The sequence below is a fragment of the Drosophila gunungcola genome (genome assembly GCF_025200985.1).
Source record: "Drosophila gunungcola strain Sukarami chromosome 3L unlocalized genomic scaffold, Dgunungcola_SK_2 000005F, whole genome shotgun sequence".
Taxonomy (NCBI): Eukaryota; Metazoa; Arthropoda; class Insecta; order Diptera; family Drosophilidae; genus Drosophila; species Drosophila gunungcola.
Window position 1 is genome coordinate 4,401,954 of NW_026453180.1, and position 18,190 is coordinate 4,420,143.

The 18,190-nt window shown below is 39.5% G+C and overlaps 5 protein-coding genes across 7 annotated transcripts; 2 read left to right on the forward strand and 3 right to left on the reverse strand.

Annotated features, from left to right (window-relative positions):
- Positions 1-524: 524 nt before the first annotated feature.
- LOC128259397 (aldo-keto reductase family 1 member B1-like) lies at positions 525-2,107 on the reverse strand. Its single transcript, XM_052991740.1, has 6 exons — positions 1,973-2,107; positions 1,728-1,895; positions 1,474-1,646; positions 1,275-1,419; positions 1,020-1,217; positions 525-952 (listed from the first exon to the last, which is right to left on the reverse strand). Exons 1-6 carry the CDS (start codon positions 2,045-2,047, stop codon positions 761-763), a joined length of 951 nt encoding a protein of 316 aa, XP_052847700.1. The 5' UTR covers positions 2,048-2,107; the 3' UTR covers positions 525-760.
- LOC128259392 (uncharacterized) lies at positions 907-10,299 on the forward strand. Of its 2 annotated transcripts, XM_052991729.1 has the most exons (7): positions 907-994; positions 3,515-3,698; positions 3,859-4,032; positions 4,085-5,210; positions 5,405-5,975; positions 6,704-7,500; positions 8,282-10,299. In XM_052991729.1, exons 4-7 carry the CDS (start codon positions 4,727-4,729, stop codon positions 8,788-8,790), a joined length of 2,361 nt encoding a protein of 786 aa, XP_052847689.1. In that variant the 5' UTR covers positions 907-994; positions 3,515-3,698; positions 3,859-4,032; positions 4,085-4,726; the 3' UTR covers positions 8,791-10,299. The 2 variants fall into 2 exon arrangements, with proteins under 2 accessions (XP_052847689.1, XP_052847691.1); XM_052991731.1 differs by lacking the exon at positions 3,859-4,032.
- An 891-nt stretch (positions 10,300-11,190) lies between these two features.
- Positions 11,191-11,934, forward strand: LOC128259404 (ctenidin-3). The gene is made up of 4 exons (XM_052991756.1): positions 11,191-11,274; positions 11,355-11,555; positions 11,619-11,665; positions 11,747-11,934. The coding sequence occupies exons 1-4, from the start codon at positions 11,212-11,214 to the stop codon at positions 11,868-11,870; spliced, it is 435 nt and encodes a 144-aa protein (XP_052847716.1). The 5' UTR covers positions 11,191-11,211; the 3' UTR covers positions 11,871-11,934.
- Positions 11,935-12,166: 232 nt separating this feature from the next.
- LOC128259401 (E3 ubiquitin-protein ligase RFWD3) lies at positions 12,167-12,925 on the reverse strand. Its single transcript, XM_052991753.1, has one exon. The coding sequence runs from the start codon at positions 12,741-12,743 to the stop codon at positions 12,198-12,200; it is 546 nt and encodes a 181-aa protein (XP_052847713.1). The 5' UTR covers positions 12,744-12,925; the 3' UTR covers positions 12,167-12,197.
- A 2,176-nt stretch (positions 12,926-15,101) lies between these two features.
- Positions 15,102-16,559, reverse strand: LOC128259405 (uncharacterized). Of its 2 annotated transcripts, XM_052991759.1 has the most exons (4): positions 16,515-16,547; positions 16,375-16,478; positions 15,900-16,024; positions 15,102-15,369 (listed from the first exon to the last, which is right to left on the reverse strand). In XM_052991759.1, the coding sequence occupies exons 2-4, from the start codon at positions 16,460-16,462 to the stop codon at positions 15,238-15,240; spliced, it is 345 nt and encodes a 114-aa protein (XP_052847719.1). In that variant the 5' UTR covers positions 16,463-16,478; positions 16,515-16,547; the 3' UTR covers positions 15,102-15,237. The 2 variants fall into 2 exon arrangements, with proteins under 2 accessions (XP_052847719.1, XP_052847718.1); XM_052991758.1 differs by having other exon boundaries at positions 16,375-16,559.
- Between the last annotated feature and the right edge of the window lie 1,631 nt (positions 16,560-18,190).

An 18,190-nucleotide genomic window follows, 5' to 3' on the forward strand; every position in this document is an offset into this window, starting at 1 on the left:
TTTGATTACATTTATGTGGGCTTGGTAAAACCTAGCATTGCCTTACATTTTTTCATTCTGCTTTCCAATTTGCAGTTATTTATTACTAACATCTGCCGGTAGACTTGCATTAGTATAGGTGATCTTGATTAAATGGAATTTTCCATGCGAATTCTCGTCTAAAAACTAGTTGCAAAAGCTCTCTCTTTTTGTCGTTATCTCTCTTTTTCTATCCTAATCTCTATCACTTTACTAAAATATCAGCAGGGGTGTACAAAAGAAAAACAAGTTTAAAACATAAATGTTTATAATTAAAATGGCACAATGGTTTGTGGATACTTTGATTTTGTGGATACTTTGATTTTTTTAAAAAAGACTTTTATGTCTTATCCATTTGAAAACCTAAATCAAAATTCCTCTTGAGGACTGATTAGCCCTGCTTTTGAACTTTAATAGTTAATAAATAAAGTGATAAGACATAAATGGGCGGTTGTAGGTAACAAGAACTAACAACATACATAGAAAGCAATAAAACAAAAGATCAAAAACCGTTTCTTAAAGAAATGTAGATATGCGTAGATCTCTACTTCACACATTTCTCGAAACATTTATTTCCTCTAACCCATTTACAAATTAATAGGTATCAAACCACTCTTTATTAAACAAAAGATTTTAATGTTATTGTTATGTTTGTTTTTTCAAAATATCGTCTTCTCAGCATATAATTTTTTTTTAATATCAAAACTAACAGCCACTGACATTTGTTGGTCCTTTTTTCAGCTCAAAACTCGATGTGAAAGGGATAGTTCTTGCTCTTGATGGCGTGGGTCATGGGGATCAGACGTTCGCCGGTGTGATACGAATCCAAGACAGCATGATCCTCTGCATCCAGTTTGAAATCGAAGATCTTGAAGTTCTCCTCGATGCGTTTGGGATTGGATGACTTGGGCAGGGGAATGGTTCCGTTCTCAATCTGTTTGGATATACAAGATCAATATCAGGGATTAGGTTAAAGGTAAATATTAAGTTTAAGTACTAACCAGGTATCGGAGCACCACTTGGGCGGTGGACTTCTTGTACTTGTCTCCAATAGCCTGCACCTTGGCATCGTAGATATAGTTGGGTGTCTTTTCCGCGGGATTGGGTCTGCCGAGCGGACAATAGGCGGTTACCACAATGTCATTCTTCTTGCACAGGGCGATCAGTTTTTTCTGATTCAAAGCGGGATGACATTCGATCTGTAATAATAACCCTTTAGCAATTTGAAACTTAAGGACCAACCGCAATTGACGCACCTGATTGTGGATTGGCTTGATCTTGCAGTTGGCCAACAGGCGAGTCAACTGCTCTGAGTTGAAATTGGACACGCCAATGCTTTTGGTGAGGCCCAATTCCACAAGCTTCTCCATGGCGCGCCAGGTGTCCAGGTAATCAATGTCGCTGAAAGTGGGAAAAATAGAATTTTTTCCAATTGATAAGATTTTAAGAACTCACTTGAGCTCCACCTCGCCCTTGGCATCGGTGGGCATCATTTCCGTGTCGCCCCTGTAGACATAGGAGTAGGGCCAGTGCATCAGGTAGAGGTCCACGTACTCCAGTCCAAAGTTCTGCAGGGTCTTGCGGCAGGCGTACTCCACCCTCTCCGGCTCATGGAAGTGGCACCAAAGCTGAGGAAATATATATACCCATTTAAGGATTTATGACATTGCCATTGCCATTTCCATTCCAAGCCCAGCTAGCCAACTGACCTTGGTGGTGATGTAGATGTCCTCCCGCTTGATGACGCCCTCGGCGATTTTCTTCTGAACCGCTGCACCCACTTCGTTTTCATTCTCGTAGAAGTAGGCGGTGTCGATGTGCCGGTAGCCCACATCAATCGCATGGAGCGTGGCCCGCTCGCAATCGCCACCCAGCGACTAAAAAGGGCAAATCATTTTATTGATATACTGCCCCGATCAATATGGCAGACGTGATCTGTAAGATTTGGACCTACCGTATAGGTGCCCAATCCAATGCTCTGGATTTGGGTGCCATTGTTGTGCTTTACGTATGGAATTTTGTCGGTCATCTTCGCGGTTCCACAGTTGCTCGCTGACTGACTGAACCGAGATTCTCGTTGAGGTTCTCTCATATAGTTATGGAAAAAGCTCCTCAAAGTTTCTAAAGCCAAGTAAAAATGGCGGTAAAATATTATCAGGCTAAAGAGAAACTTTTTAAGGCTTTTTTAAAAAGTTTAATTTTAAATATAATCCGGTAAGTAACCAGATGGACCGTAATCAATAGAATTAAAAAATTTTGTTTTCGGTGTTTTGCTTGCAATCAATCTAAAAAGCCGAAAAAATTGTTTTTAAAGAACGTTTTTTAATTAGATAATTATTTTTCTTTAAATATACAAGTATATCAAATAATATATGAGACCTTTAAGATCTCATCATCAAAATTAGAATTTCCTTTGTTTTAATATTAAATAAGCCAAAAATAATATTTAATATATGTGTTTTTGTTTACTTTTTTTTTAGAAACAACCTGCAAATCCGAACGACGAGCGACAAAAAATCCGTCGGGGAGTTTATTATCTCCATCATCTCATTTGTACTACACAAAAAAAAACAAATATTAGAATTCGTTGTCTTGACTTTAATTAATTTAAAGCTTACAAGTGTACCCTGAATTATGTTAAATGTGTTCAATATTATCTGTAGCATACTTTTGGGCTGAAAATATTTAATTAAATATTTAATTTCTGCAGCATACTTTAAGGCTGCAGGTCATCGTGCTTTTTATTGCATACTTTTGGGAGGCTGATATACAGTTTGAGAAGCACTGGTTATTATTGTTGTTGTAATATGTTGTTGTTGTAATTTGTTGTTGTTGTAATTTGTTGTTGTTGTAATTTGTTGTTGTTGTTGTTGTAATTTGTTGTTGTTGTAAATTGTTGTTGTTGTAATTTGTTGTTGTTGTAAATTGTTGTTGTTGTAATTTGTTGTTGTTGTAAATTGTTGTTGTTGTAATTTGTTGTTGTTGTAATCAGCAGCCCAAAAGTATGCTATGCATGTAAAGTAACGCAAGCGCAAAAGTATGCTACAAATAATTAAATTTTTGTTACAATTAGCTGCCCAAAAGTATGCTATGGAGCTGCAGCGCAAAAATATGCTACATATAATTAATTTGCCTACTTATTCCGGCTAGTTTCACCCCAAAACAAACAAATCAAATAATACGCAACAAGTTTTAAGCCCAATCGAACCTTTTACTATCACATTTATTGTTTATTATATTTTACAAAATGCAAGTAGTCTAGGCCGCAGAACTCTTTTCTTCAACACAGAGCAATCAAGCCTAGTTATCGAAGGAATTGATCTCGCTGACAGTTTTGCCTACAAAAGAAAGAAAGAAAATGAATGGAAATATTGCTTATTACTTAGTGTTAATACAATGTTTATTCATTCTAGACCTAATTAAATGACAAATGGCATTCGATTTATTAGTCGATGATTCGGTTACTAATAAAGCGTATTATTTTTTATTACTTCAGGTAATCACACCACACCTATAAGACTAGAAAAAGCTTCGCCTGGGGCTGCTGTTCTGCAGCGCATGTGCGGAGCTTTTGGGAGGACGGAACATTTTGGAAGCGGCACAACATCTGTTATTCAAAGAGGCACAATGTAGCAGACCTTGCCACCGTCGCACAAGTGAAGGAATTTTCGTAGCGCCTGGTGAGATCCCACCCGTGGAATGTGTTAGTGCTTCAAACCGAAAAAAAAACACTCAAACTAATGTCTGGGCATTAGAAAGTGCTACTTTACATATTAGTAAAGATGAAATATGCAAGAAAAAGCCAACTAGTTGGCAAGTACGAAAACTGTACCCATAAAGGACCAAAGTGAAAGTGCGCTGGAATCTATAAATACTCCTTGGGTAACTAGACCAAGTCACGACAGAGCAACCAACTATTGCCCACCTCCTTTGACCAAGTGCATGTCGTGCTGCTGCTCATTGGTTTTGCCTTGGTCTGGTCTAGTTTTTGGCCTCAACATGGAGGTGTAGGAGGTGACTGCAAGCAAGCCTTGGTTAGCTGAAAATTAATGTATTGTAATTTCAGTATACGCAGCACGCCGACCACTGCGCATGCCACAAGCCCGGACTCGAACTCGCACCCCCCGCCAATCGAGGCCAGCAGAAAAGCTGGGGGACAAAAAAAAAAGTAGGAGGAACAGCAGGTGACACCTGCAGCACCACCTGCCCAAATAAGGAACCAAAGGAACAAGCTATCCAAGGAACACAAAGAGCCCACGGAATTTAAGCAATCCGAGAAACCACTGAAACCGAGGAAAGCCAAACAATTCAGAACCCAACATATTTCCAGGACCTTTAATACAAGAAATTCTTAAAACACATGGAAAACTAAAGAAATTCAAGGAAACTTAGCAATCCAAGGAACCTACTACGTTTAGGTTACCCAACAGTTCCAAGGGAACTAAGGAAACCAAAGAATCCTACAAATTTAAGGAGTTGTAAAAACCCACGGAACCTCATAGTTGCAAGGAATTTGAGAAACTTTAGGAAACTGACATAACACATAGGCAAGGGAAGATATTCATGAATTGCAAGGAATCAAGGAGTTTAGGAAATCCATGGTACATAAAAATTCAACAGAAAGATACTAAGGAATCCTATACAATTTGAGGAATTCAAGAAAACTAAGGACAAAACCCTTCCACAAAACCAGAAATCAGTAACAGAAATGGCGGCAGTCGTCCACGGCTGCAGCAGTCCTCGGCAGCGATCCTGCAACGGCAGTAGTTCCCCGGGAGGTCACCATGGGTCCTCCTCCGCCTATCACAATGTTCCCAAATACTCGAGAGCCACCAGTCAAACGTTGTATGCCACCACGCAGCAGTTTTTCGCCGGCAACATGCCGGACCCGAGCTACGGCTATGGAATGTCCTCCTCGGGCGGCCAGCGACCGCTTTCGGCTTCCGCTCTGCCGGAAACTGCGGCGGCCAGCCGGAACTATTGGGGTCACCACAACGCATTCTATCACACGGGCGGCAGGCATTACAGTAAGCGGAAATCCGCCGTGGAATTGCTAGCGGAATCGAAGCCGTTCTATATCAAATCCGAGGCGGTATTTGAGCGACTGCAGCAGGCTAGCTATCGCAACGGTGGTGGTAACAATGGAGTAGCCAGCGGTAAAAGAGGTCGCCGACCGGAGGAAACGCACACCGGTAAAACAAAAAACATAGCAAATCCAAGTATTTCATAATTAATTTAAATGGCCATCGTTTGCAATATTACTTATTCTTTTTTAATATTTAGTTGTACTATTTTTGTAAAAGATTTTTATATCTGAACATTTAATTTAAATTTAAACTCTATTTTGACTTCAGATATTAAATTTTGCTACCTAATTTTTTACCAGTGCATGGTCACCATGGCTATGAACTGGAGGACAGGCGGTACATGAGTCTAAATCTCAGCCGCCAGCAGCAGGTGCAGCAGCAGGTGCAGCAGCAGGTGCAACAGCAGCAGCAGCAGCAACAGCAACAGCAGTATCTGCACAACCACCATCCCCACCCACACCCACACCAGCACCCGCTCTCCCGCCACGCCCAAGGCCAAGGTCAAGGTCGCTCAGGAGGAGGAGGAGGAGGCGGCGGCGGCGGCGGAGCAGCCGTTAATAACAACCTACTGCAGCACAAGTTGCGCATGCTACTCGGCTCGGAGGCTGGAAAGGAGCGAAATGGCGGAACCTTGAGGCGCCACGAGCTGAACGACGGCTCCAGTGCGGAGCTCCTGCCCACGGACTACGGCGAGGAGGAGGTCGGAGGTCAGGCGGGCGCCCTGCGCATTCCCCCGCCCCTCTACATGCCCACCCACAGTTTCGGGCGGGATGGCGAGGAGCCGCTCGTGCTCACCGAAAACTATCGACCCATCAGTCCGCCCGCCGAGTATGCGGCCAAGTCGGGACAGGCTCACAACGATCGCTACAGGTGAGTTAGTTGGGAAAAAATGGTTTCTCAGAAGTCTTTAAGAACCAAATCGAGTAGAATTAAATTTATAATTAACTTTTTAATCAACTCCTAATCCCTACCTAAAACAGAAAGTCATACCTCAATGAGTTTGTATTGCAATGCAGTCTATTCAATGACCATTCAAACTTTCGCTTTTTAACACAAATTCATGTTATAATCTTTTATGGAAAACCCGAAATTGGTCAAAAAGTTTTCTTTGATGTTAATGTCATATACAGCTTTTCCATACAGTGTCTAAAAGATGCTGTCAATCGTTGTGGTACTTTCATAAAGCAATAAATATTAATAAGTCAAGACTTGTTAAATGATTCAGCCTTTTTGAAATATGTTAAAGCGCTTCAAGCTTTAACACAATCTAAATTTGAGTAAAGTTATAATCCTAGAAGTGCTGGCTGCAAATCACTTTTTTGCAAAGCAATTAGTAGGAAAAATCGAAAGGGGTTACACTCGTCATTTTTCATAATTTTCACAGACTAACATTTCAACGCAGATTCTCTAAAAATAATCCACTTGCCTGTCTTTACAAAATCGGATATATCTGTAAGTAAAGTTATGGTATTAGAAGTGTTGGTTTGTAGAGGACTTTTCTGTAGAAAGAAATTACTCTTTTTGAGTTAAAGAGTAAAGATTTACTTAAATAAATGTAACATAAAATCAGGGGTACTAATAAATGAATATTTTTGCAGATACAACTACCAGCGTTCGTACTCACACTCTCATGAGGTACCCAATTCGGGTGAGGATCGCAGTGCTCCGTACCCCTCCGGCGACTACAACATCAATAGCCACAAGTCGCTGCCGGATTTGCACACGCAGATCAGTCGCCATTCGCCGCACAGCGAGATCCTGAGCTGCTGCAGCCGTGGCAACCGGTCGATAAAGTCCGCCGGCGAGTCGTCGATCAATCGGGATTCGGGCGGCAGCTCCGGCCACTACACCCATCGCAGCGAGCCCTGCTACAAGCGGGAGCGTCAGCGGGATGTTGCCGCCCCGGCGAGCGGTACAATCAAGAATTGCTGCACTTTGGTGGCCACGACGCGCCGAGATAGTGGCTCCTCCACCCAGCACAGTGCCAACTCCTACTGTGGCTATGTCACCCCGGCAGGGGACTACTCTGGGATGAGTGGACGCAACACGGAGTGCTTGGATTGCCGCTGCAAACAGGACACCTCCGCGATGGGCTCGGATTATCTGCTGAATTTCACGCCCACGCCGGAGGTTCCGGAGGCCTTTCAGGACGACTACACCCCCACGCCTCCGTCGCCCAGGCTGAAGACCCAGACGCCACGATACTCGAGCTCCTCCAGCCAGCAGCTGCACACCAGCTCCCAGGGCTACACGAGCATCAATCACTCGCAGAGTTCGCTGGTCCAGAGCCCCGGTTCAGCGCCATCCGTGGACGACATCAGTCCGCCGCCCATTCAGTTCAAAAGGCAGCGCTGCATTCGCTTCAAGAACCGCAATCGACTGCCGGTTCAAGGAGGTAATTTGCTCTATAGTTGTACTGGGTTTTACTGCGATCTCTCAAGAGTCTGAAATCATAAAAGTTATAAAACATTTATAATGTGACCTAAACTGATAGCCTACTTATAACACTAAATGTTGGAAACAATTCTTATATACATACAAATTTTTGGCTTTTAAAATGATTATTTGCAAATGTTTTGGTTTTTAAAGTACACAAAACATTATAGTTTTAAACTTAATCATATGGTTTTGTACGTCTCAACAAGTCTGTAAAAATTTCAGAAAGAAGGACTTAAAAAAAATATACTCAGTTAAATATGTTTTAAAGTACCATGAACTTCATACTGAATTTGAACATTATTCGCTTTTATTTTGAGCCATTGCAGTTTTTAGTTTTTCCAAATATGGAAATATATAATTTTTTTTTTAATATTTAGTTTGACTATAGCGGAATAGATTTTAACATATGAAAATTCCCTTTTTTTAAACATTATATTTTAAACCTGTTGTGCATTTTAAACAAAAAGACCCATTCGAAATTTAATATTTGCTTCTTAAAAAATTTAATGTAATATGTAATACATATTAATTTTAATACATTTATTTTCCCCTATAAATATGGAAATATTCATGTTTTTTTAATATGTTAATTTGTGAAGATGTATGTTTAATTTAATATATCTTAAACCAAACTACGATGCGCCTAACACAAACCCTGTTTAACTTTAATAGCTTGCTAATTAATAATTTAATATGTAATACATATTAATTTCAATACATTTATTTACCCTATGCAGAAATGGTAGGACCACCAGGATCGGGTGGCCTGGTGGTCGCAGGATCTGGAGGATCTGGAGGAATGGCCACGGCTGGCGGTGTCGGTGTGCTGGCCGCCTACAAGCAGCATCGCGGCAGTGTGGACCACGAGAACGTGTTCTTCCCCAAAGGTTTCTCCTCGGAGGTCTACCACAACAGCTTGGACATGGAGAGGGAGGCCCTGAACGCCAGCATTTCGGAGCTGGAGAAGTTCTTCGATCGCCTGGGCCTGAACGACGAGGCCTTCCACGAAATCTACAGTCAGCCAAGGAGACAGCACCACTCCGAAACGGACGATGCCTCGGATGACTCCAGCACGGTCTTCTTCTCGGACGTGAGCACCGTGGACTCGATGAGATTGCCGGACAGCACGGAAACGCAGCCGCAGGCCACGCAGGCATACCGACCCTCGGAGCCGCCGTCGATTGTGGAACGCAACGCCAGGATCATCAAGTGGCTGTGCAACTGCAAGAAGATGCAGTGCACCTGAGGTTCGCCGGGGCAGTGCAGCTGCGGATTCGGATTTGGATTCGGACGCTAGCGCTTCACTGGCTTAATAACTCCACTCGACCACCCCGATTTCTAAACGACTGCGATGCAACAATACACTGATCACTGATAGATGGGTGTGGTGATTTTGAAGGTTGTAAAACTGACACAAGGACGAAAAGTATTCGAGGGGAATCAAATTTAAGCTTTTCAAAGTCAAAGAGTATTTTTAAAAAAGTAAATGGGTTTTTTTTAAATACTCCTTGATTTTGGAAAGCTCAAATTTTGCTAACCAAAATAAAGTAATAACATATCTTAAAAAAAAGCAATTTCTTAACCACTTTTGCTTTGAAAATAACATAAGGAATATTCAAAGCTCAAAATAACAAGTACTTAAATTTAAAATAACAAAAGCAACATATTTAATGCTTATATACGGTTAATAAATATTTTCTGCTTCACTAAGAAGTAAAATAAACCAATTTATAGTCAGAGTTTATTTAAATACCTACAGAAAAGTAAAGTCGAGCCACAATAATGTATTTGCATAAAAAGGATAAGGGTTTTTAAATTGATTTTGAAATACTACACATATAAAATAAAGGTTACAAATTCAACGTATGCTTTTTTAAATACGAAAACGAATAAAATAAAATGTGAAGGCTTAAGAAATATCCAATATGATTTAAGACAACCGATACAAATAATTAAAAATTCTTAAAACTAAAAAAAATTTCAAATTTAAAGCACGAAAATTAATTTAATTTGAAAACACCAAAGAAAATTATTAATAATATTGAGAAAGGTACAAATGTTTATCCCGCATAAACTTTTCTAGCAAGGAAGGCAAAATTTCGGTGATTTTTAAATTGAAATGATTTTTTTCTCAGCTTACAGAATGTACTCAGAGATAACTTTTCGTCCTTATGTTTGGTTTTCTCCAACAAAATTACCCACCTGTCCACGAAAATCCACAAAAACACTGCTCAAGAAGTACAATTAAGCCAGTTGAATGTTTCGAACATGATTAGCATGGTTAGCCTCACCTACCTGTACAATGGAACTAGGAATTACGAGAGCAGGAGTCTCGATTTCCCGATTTCCCGATTTATCGATTATGGATGTGCGTTTTTCCTCCTTTGATGCGCTTCGTTCTCGCGCAGATCAATTACACCATTGATATTTGTATTGCCAACGGTAATGATATTGATATTGTCTTACGAATACTAATCAACTAGCAAGCGATCGTTCATATTACTCTTATACACAGCGGTATTATTAGATGAATTATTGTACAATTAGTTCTTATAACTTATATATATAAATATATATATATATACATAAACGACTAGTTGCCAAACCGAAAACAAAAACAGTACACGAAACCACTAAAATCACAAATTGAAATTGAAATGAACCTACCTATTTATGTAATTGTACATGGTTTGCATGGCGAATAAATAAAATATTTATGATTATCAAATTAATTGAAATATACATAGAAAATCACTGGGAATAAATTGTTTTATTATTCTATTTTGAAAAATTTATTGAAATTTTTCGTTATTTTTATTTTATATTTAAAATTTCTGGCAAACAAGGGTAAGTTATTTCATTTCCAGTTAAAAAAGTAAAAAATAAGTTAGTTTTTGATAAAACTTTGATTTTGATTTTGGCGGCATTCGAAACGGGAAACAGGGTGGCCAGATCATTTTAAGTTCGTGCGAATTGATTCGACGCAGGCGCAATTTTCAAAAAGTAAGTTTAGCTTTAATAGATAATTTGTCCACTTTATAAAAGTAATGAACACCATCTATATTTCTGTTCTAACTAAATTTTAAATTAAACGTCTTTCTTTGAACAGGTAATACTAAAAATAAATAAAAGAAAAAAGACTATACATATTTTGTACCCTTTTTCAATACTTTCTGTTATTTCATGATTGCAAGACTACCGTAGCTTTAACGTTGTTTAGTTATAAAATTTGTACCGTTTAGTCAAGATGTTTCGCGGTTAATAATAGATATGTAGTATTTATTATCTGTTTAAACTTAAACACTACAAGTGCATAATCAAGTAATAACTGGATTTGTAATGGTGTTACAAAGCAATTAAACTGCCATTCATTAAGTTTATTTGGGTTTTAAAGCCAGCGCTAGTCAAATATGACCTAGTTATAAAGAAATTCATTTAAGATTTATTAAATAAGTAAAACCTAAATTTTTTAACATACTTAACTTATTTCATAGTACAAGATTGTACCTTATTTTTATTGTTTATTCAACCTTTATTTTATATGAAAAATGGGAATATCGTGGCCTGACCCACATGAAAAACACCTGTGGGACTTTCTCGTATAAATAAGGGGTTTTTAGCCACAGAGTCGAAATCAGTGGGTGACTTTCTTCTGAGTAAGGCTAAAATGAGAAAACAAGTCTTATCCCTGGCTGTGCTGGGATTAATATCCCTGGCTGTGGGTCATGATGTTAGTTAATATTTTTAAAAACTTAAACTTTGGTGATCCTTGCTAATAGTCATATTGAATATAATCCCTGGGAATCACAGCCTCCCACTACCATAAAGAAGGTGCCAGTGCCTGTCCCTGTTCCTGTGCCAGTTCCGGTTTATCACAAAGAAGAAGGTTCTGGAGGTGGAGGTGGAGGAGGAGGAGGAGGCGGCGGAAGTGGTGGTGGTGGAGGCGGCGGTGGCGGCGGAGGAGGATCCAGAAGTGGTACTTGCCCGCGACCTTCTCCCCAAGCTTTGCGGGTAAGTAGAGCTTAAATAAATCCCACCGTGAGCTTTAAAACCAAAATCCGATCTCTGTTGCAGTGCCTCCAGGAATGGGCCTGTCAGTACATCATCCGCCTGGATCTGCGGTAAGTGCCGGTATCCGGTTCGGCTTGGTCCGCTATCTAGCTCATATATATTTGCTCTTTTTCACGCAATTGCTGTGACAGCTGCCTGCTCGCTTTAAATGGCAACCCATTGCTGGGCAATCTCATTTCCATACCGGGCATCACCGGCGGCGGAAGCAGCAGCGGTGGTGGTGGCATCTTGGGCGGTCTGCTGGGTGGCAAATAGAGTCGCTTCCCTGCGAAAATGTGCTCACATTAAACCCAATAAAGATGGTGACACTGGCAAAAAATTAAAAAGGTCCAAAGCTTGAAAAAAAACCGTGAGCCCACAAAATACATATGTCTAAATTATGGAAACAGCCGCTTTATTTTCTAACAACGCTAGTCTTGGGTTAAACAAAAATTGATGATTCCTTTTAATATTAGCTTAAAACGCCACAAATATAATATTTAAAAAATATATGGTAGCTCCTAAATTTTATACATGATCCAGTTTTAATCTATCTAAATGTTTTGTTACAATTTAAAATGAAAATACATAATTTAAGGTAGTTTAAAAAGGGAAATGTGCCAAGCCGTAGATCCGGCGCATATGGGAATGACGTGCTCCGCGCAAACAAATGGGGCACTGTTTTGATTTCCGGATGGCATTTCGGATGCAGTTCCTGCCAAAAAGGTGGCCACATCGTAGTGACACCAGACAATGACTGCCACCCACTTCACAGCACTCTTGGCAGATGGGGCAGTCGTTAACCTCGTACATCCTGTCCAGTTCCTGGTTGATTTGGCGTATTTGCCCGCAGAGATCGGCCAGTGCCATGGAATCCAGCTCAGCCTGCTGGATCTCTTCACGCCTTATGGCCACAAAGTTGTCAGTTTCTTGCTGCAAATTCAGCAGAATGGAAGAACGCTGGCTACTGAAATGCTGCGCTCTGCTTAGTTCCAGTTCGATTAATCGCTTCGTCTCATTGGCGCTGCTGGGCTCCTCCAGATGCACTTGCTCGCGACTATTCTCCAGTTTCTGCAACTCTTCCAATAGTTCATTCATTTGGTTCATTTTTGATATTCGCTGCGATAGGTAATCCGTTTGGAGTGACATTTAATAAACAGTGAACTTTGAACATCTTTGCTAACAATCTTGTTTTAGATTATCAAAAAATGTTACAAACTAAGAATAAATTAACACTCTTTAATCCAAAACTATAGCTTACAGAAATTGGAGAAAATATTGTGATGTGCACTAACCAACAAATTTTGATTTTAACGCTAGACCAAATATTCTTAAATATCCTTATAAATACTGGGTAAACCGATACTTAAACATAGAGAAAACTGTGAATTTAAAGATAAAATTAAATTGTTTCCATTAAAGATATGTTTTGAGAGGCACTTAAAATAGTGAAATGTGAGAGATTTGAACTTCAACGACATATTCCCATAACATGATCAATGGTAAGTACTTTTTTGTTATATGCGGTGGTATATTAAGAGTGTTTTTCACCTAATATATGGGCTACATAACTTAAAATAACTTAAATGGCTTTTAAAATACGTTTTGTTCGTTATTTTTATTTCTAAGTATTAACAATAGTATCAATCAATAAGGAAACTACAAGTTTAGGTTGTACTTGATCCAACATTCACCTTAAAATTCATTTATTGAGAGGTACTTGACTTAAATATTTGGATAGTACGACTTTTAAATATTATTTAAAGCCTTGGCCTATCTGCAATCCAGCATATTTTCAGGTAAAAACCTTTTCCGCAGTGCACAAGTGTCGTTGGATTGGACGAAATCGAAATTGGGGGGCGTGGCATGGGGTACTCGGATCGGAATTGCTGCTCCTGTTAATGGGCGGCCAATAATCCTTAGTATTGGCATCGGTGTAAAAATGGCGATTATCGCTGGCATAACCGTTAACTTGATTATTGTTTAAGTGCCACGCAATTAAGCCGAGCAATTCTCAAATTAGCCCGGATGGTCTTCATTCTCATTCTTATTTTCATTCTGCTAACGCTATTTGCAATTGCAATTGAACTTTCGGCCTTTAACTCGGTGCGAAGAAGTGGCTTTAAAGTATTGGCAGCTTGCGAGAAGCTTGTGCTTGTGCTCGAATAAAGTCGCAAATCATTGAAGCATATGCAATTATTCATTTTGAGGTTGAATGCGCTCGAACGCACACAATGATACAAGAACACGGACCTGGCAGCCTCTGTGTGCAAATATACGTATACGTAATATACGTATATACGAGTGCCAGTGCGAGTACGAAACGCAAGGAAATTTAAATTCAGGAGCTGTTTCTTAAACGAGGATGCTCCATAAAATTCGCTTTTACTACGCATAGTTTTCATCGCTTTTTTGTGGCATTTGGCATTTCTTTTGGGTTTTTTCTCGTTTGCTTTCTTTTCTTAGCCTTTTATTTTTTTTCGAGGTTTTTCTACACTTAAACTCGTATTTTTGCCTTCCTTTTAATGCCCTCTTGATTGCAGCCCGATTTCGTCTGCAGATAAAATCACCCACACTCCGCGAAAGGACACTCCATCTTGGTTAATCCATCACTTGCATCCTACAGCTCAATAGTCTGTGGTCTGGGACCTTCCAATTTCCTTTGCCCTTTTATAATTAACTTTATGTGTATGTATTTAGTTTTATTGCTCGTTAGACAGCCGGGCCGAAGGAGAGACAATGAAACAACAATTTGTGATCGCCCCAATCACCAAGGATTGCCATTCCACAAAAAAAGGCGAACCGCAACGTGTGTAGGCCATTTTGGAGTTTTACTCGGCACAGGCCGTTGCCATTATATTAATTACAAACGTTTGCGCCACAGCTTCCTGCATTTTCTCGGCTGCCCTTCCGCCACTCCCTAATGGGCACAACAAGTAAATCACACACAAAGCTCTAAGGCGATTTCAGGCGACGGACGAGACGAGCGAAACCCAAAAGGACCGAATAATTTCCATTGAATGTGTGAAACTTGCGCAGCTCTTAACGAGCTTGGGTCCCCAGAAATTCATTTAAACGCGCCAGACAGACAGGACACACGAATCCCGACTGGTGACGAACTTTGGCATGGGAATGGGAATGGGAATGGGAATTGGTATGGCAATGGGAATGGGATCGTTTAAAGCGACTTAACTTGGCTGGTAATTTTGTAAATTATACAAATAATTAAGTTGCAAAAGACTTTTAAGTTTACTTAATGACGGGGTCAGAACCTTCTGCGTTTAGTTTTGTAATTGAATAAACAAAATGAATCTATTTGGTTTAAAAACAAAATTATGTCATTAACTAGTTTAGCTAAATAAAGCCGAATCAGAAAAATTTCTTTCTAAAATCATCAAAAATAAACATTTTCTGAAAAATAAGGGACCCTTATGATTATAAGTTATTTAATAAAAACATATTCGCATATGCCTTACAGCTAATAATAATATTTACGTTGTTGCAAGATTCTCTCGTAAGTGTATTTAATTTGTTTTAAAATAATTTAAATGTTCCATCTCATTTTGTCTTTAGACCTCAGGGCCTTTTAATTAATGTTCTTAATTAGAAGTTTTTTTTTTAATTTTGTATTTATTCAATTGTATTATTCCGACAACATCGCTTTGATGGCCTCAAAGCTGGCTATATCCGAAACTGTTGAGCTGGACGGAACTGGAGAATCAGATGTGGCTGGTGGGTTCGTAGTTTCTGCCTGGGGCGCGTCGGTGACCAAACTCTGAGGGTTAAAAAAAGTTTAAGACTGTCCTTAAATCGATGGACAATTAACCCCTGGGTTACCACTTGTCATAATTTGTTTTAATTAAATTATGTTTTTGCCAGATTTTATAAATCAGATTTTAAAGAGAAAAATCTGTCGTCGTATTTACTAAACTCAAATCTTTTAATTTTTAATTTTATAACCATAACAACATAGCAACCCAGAATTTTTCATACATGAGACTTAAAAGAGTAAAAATCGTTTGACTTGCTCACTGAAGTTAAACTTATTAGAAGATTTTCTCGCAATCGGAAATTTTCTTAACCGTTGATGAACGCATCACAATTATTAATATTATTGAGGTTTATACAATATGACTATCAAATAAACTAATTTAATTTGCTATAAAATAGTTTTTCATTGAAATCCTACTGAATTGAGTTTAAGGTGAAAACTTTAAGATGATAAGTAAGAAATAAAATAGTGTAGATTTCTTTGCTTGGCAAGTAGTGGTGGGTAACCCATTTAAAGAGTTTTCCTTGACTTACCTTGGACTGTCCCTCCTTGAAGGCCTCGGCCAGTCCGGGATGGATTTCACTTAGTGGCTCATCGCCATGTCGTATATAGACGGGAACATGACCTTTGCGGGGCTCCAACTCCTGGTAGGGGGCCGCTGGGGAGATTTTAATTACACGCCATTAAATTATGTAGCCGTTGCTGTTTTGCTGTTTTGCTGTTTCAGTTGCTGTTTGCCCTATCAGCTGGTTAATCTCGGCCGCCTTGGCTATGACATACACCACCCGGAAGCCTTGAATCACGACAAAGCGTAATTATGACTAACGAGCCAAAGCCCCAAAAGATCCCCTGCGAAACTACGCCTCTGATTTGCGGTTCTGGCGCTCGAAAACCTGTTTCGGCTCTCATCCCAAAACAATAGCCGTGAATATTTCAAGCAGATGTGCCATAAATATGAATTGCTTAAGGCTCGTTCAAAATAAATCATTTTTTAGCCCGAATACTTACCCTCGGTGTATGTGAAAATTCCGAGTACTAGGAATACTAGAAGACCTAGCCAGATGCTATTTCCCAGGCAGGCAGATGTCTTGACCATGGCTATGGCTGTTTAATTGTGAATTTCTCGCGATTTATTTCGGACTGCGATCTGCGATCGTCGCGACTCCAGACTCGAGACTCAGGCTAGATCGGCCAGCAGCCAAGCTTAAATCCGACTCGACTCCAGCAAATTTTTGCCGGGCCAATTACTCATGGGTAGCAGCATCACAGCACGCAGAAAAAATAATACTTAAATAATTCTTAAAATAATTCATTTATAAGGGTCCCTTATAAGGTTTGTTTTTACTATAGCAAGTGCATTGTTTGCTATAAAGGTAATATTGTGTTTTATATAGAGTATTTGACTTTGATTAAAATCATGCTTAACGTTTACTTTCATATTTGTAGCAAACAAAAAATTTAAAATAAGTTGAAATAAAAGTTTAGTTTTACATTTTTTATTTGTAAAATATTAGAAAGTCAATATTAAGCATGATTTTAATGTTTCTAATCGTAGTATAATACTCTAAATATATAAAATAATTAAAACATTTCTATATGGTATATAAATACTTAATAAAAGAATTGTATGATTTTAAAGACTCTCTTAACCTTCTAATGCCCATTAAAAATAGGGTATTAAATTAAATAGTTTTAAAGCTACTTTATTTTTGTCATACGAGAAATACCTTTGGTTATTTTGTATTACAAATCGTAGCCACCTCATTCATACACACTTTTTTTTTCAGTGCATTGGCAACAGCAGCGGAATGATGATGGCTACGATGATGGCTGGTAATGAAGCTGTCGGCGAACTTTTCGAGCTGTGGTGGGGCATATAAAAAGCTTTGGGTTCTGCGGCAATTGGCGGAGTTTGGTGTTGAGGGGTGGGTGGGGTTTGAAAAGCGGCAGGGGGGGGGGGATGGGTTCTAACCTAGCATTTAGTGGCCTGTGGCGTTCCACTCTTACCACTCCTCCACACTCTGCTGTTCTGTTCTTCAAATTCAAACGTTATTCTTTTTTTTCAACTTGTTTCAAATTAATTGGGTCGTTAGAGAAGCCATTTGCGCGAAGAGGTTCGAGGTTCGTCTTTTTTGCGCCCTGTGCCTGTTATTTTTTGCTCCGCACTCTCCTTTGAATTGTTTGCCCACTTTCGTTTTTGTTGAGTATTCAAATCGAGAAATTGCTGACATCTGTGGATGAAATGCCGCGGGTGGATGGCTGGATGGATGGATGAGTAGATTGCTTGTACTGCACCGGCGGAAATCGGAATACAAGTACTTGTATCTGCCTGCGATTACGCCATTGAATGCAAGTGAAGGACTGGGAGGTGGCCTCCTGAACTTGTGTGTGTTTGCCCGCCTCGATTGTTCCGCGTCCTTGATACAATTCCATTTTGATTTCGGCATTTCACATCGTGTACCCTCCGATTGCGAATCAAATTGTTGGGCAAATATTCAACAGAGTAAATATGTTTATGCCGAATCAAGCAATTTCATTTAAACACACTCCACATGACGAGGCACTTGTCTGCTCTTTGTGTCCTATATGCCTGCGCCCCTCCAGATTCCCATATAATGCTCAAGTACAGTATTGTACTATATTGTGCTATATGTGCACCCAAATGTTTGTTGACAAAGCTCGCCGTGCAGCTCCACCAATTGAATTAAATCAGCGATGCATAGTTTATTAGTTGCGGAGTAATTCGCCCTTAAAACAAGGCAACTACTAGTCCCACCTTCACCATGCCCTCAACTTCTAGGGTAAAATGTTTGTGGATAGCCAG

Coding starts and splice junctions, on each gene's coding strand:
- LOC128259405 (XM_052991758.1), bottom strand. CDS start 16,462: ATGGTCAAGACATCTGCCTGCCTGGGAAATAGCATCTGGCTAGGTCTT. Junction 16,025..16,374: donor AATTTTCACATACACCGAGG/GTAAGTATTCGG, acceptor AAATCTCCCCAG/CGGCCCCCTACCAGGAGTTG. Junction 15,370..15,899: donor TCAAGGAGGGACAGTCCAAG/GTAAGTCAAGGA, acceptor TTTAACCCTCAG/AGTTTGGTCACCGACGCGCC.
- LOC128259401 (XM_052991753.1), bottom strand. CDS start 12,743: ATGTCACTCCAAACGGATTACCTATCGCAGCGAATATCAAAAATGAAC.
- LOC128259404 (XM_052991756.1), top strand. CDS start 11,212: ATGAGAAAACAAGTCTTATCCCTGGCTGTGCTGGGATTAATATCCCTG. Junction 11,275..11,354: donor CCCTGGCTGTGGGTCATGAT/GTTAGTTAATAT, acceptor TGGGAATCACAG/CCTCCCACTACCATAAAGAA. Junction 11,556..11,618: donor CTTCTCCCCAAGCTTTGCGG/GTAAGTAGAGCT, acceptor TCTCTGTTGCAG/TGCCTCCAGGAATGGGCCTG.
- LOC128259397 (XM_052991740.1), bottom strand. CDS start 2,047: ATGACCGACAAAATTCCATACGTAAAGCACAACAATGGCACCCAAATC. Junction 1,218..1,274: donor TCAAGCCAATCCACAATCAG/GTGCGTCAATTG, acceptor TTATTATTACAG/ATCGAATGTCATCCCGCTTT. Junction 953..1,019: donor AAGTGGTGCTCCGATACCTG/GTTAGTACTTAA, acceptor ATATCCAAACAG/ATTGAGAACGGAACCATTCC.
- LOC128259392 (XM_052991729.1), top strand. CDS start 4,727: ATGGCGGCAGTCGTCCACGGCTGCAGCAGTCCTCGGCAGCGATCCTGC. Junction 5,976..6,703: donor GCTCACAACGATCGCTACAG/GTGAGTTAGTTG, acceptor ATATTTTTGCAG/ATACAACTACCAGCGTTCGT. Junction 7,501..8,281: donor TCGACTGCCGGTTCAAGGAG/GTAATTTGCTCT, acceptor TACCCTATGCAG/AAATGGTAGGACCACCAGGA.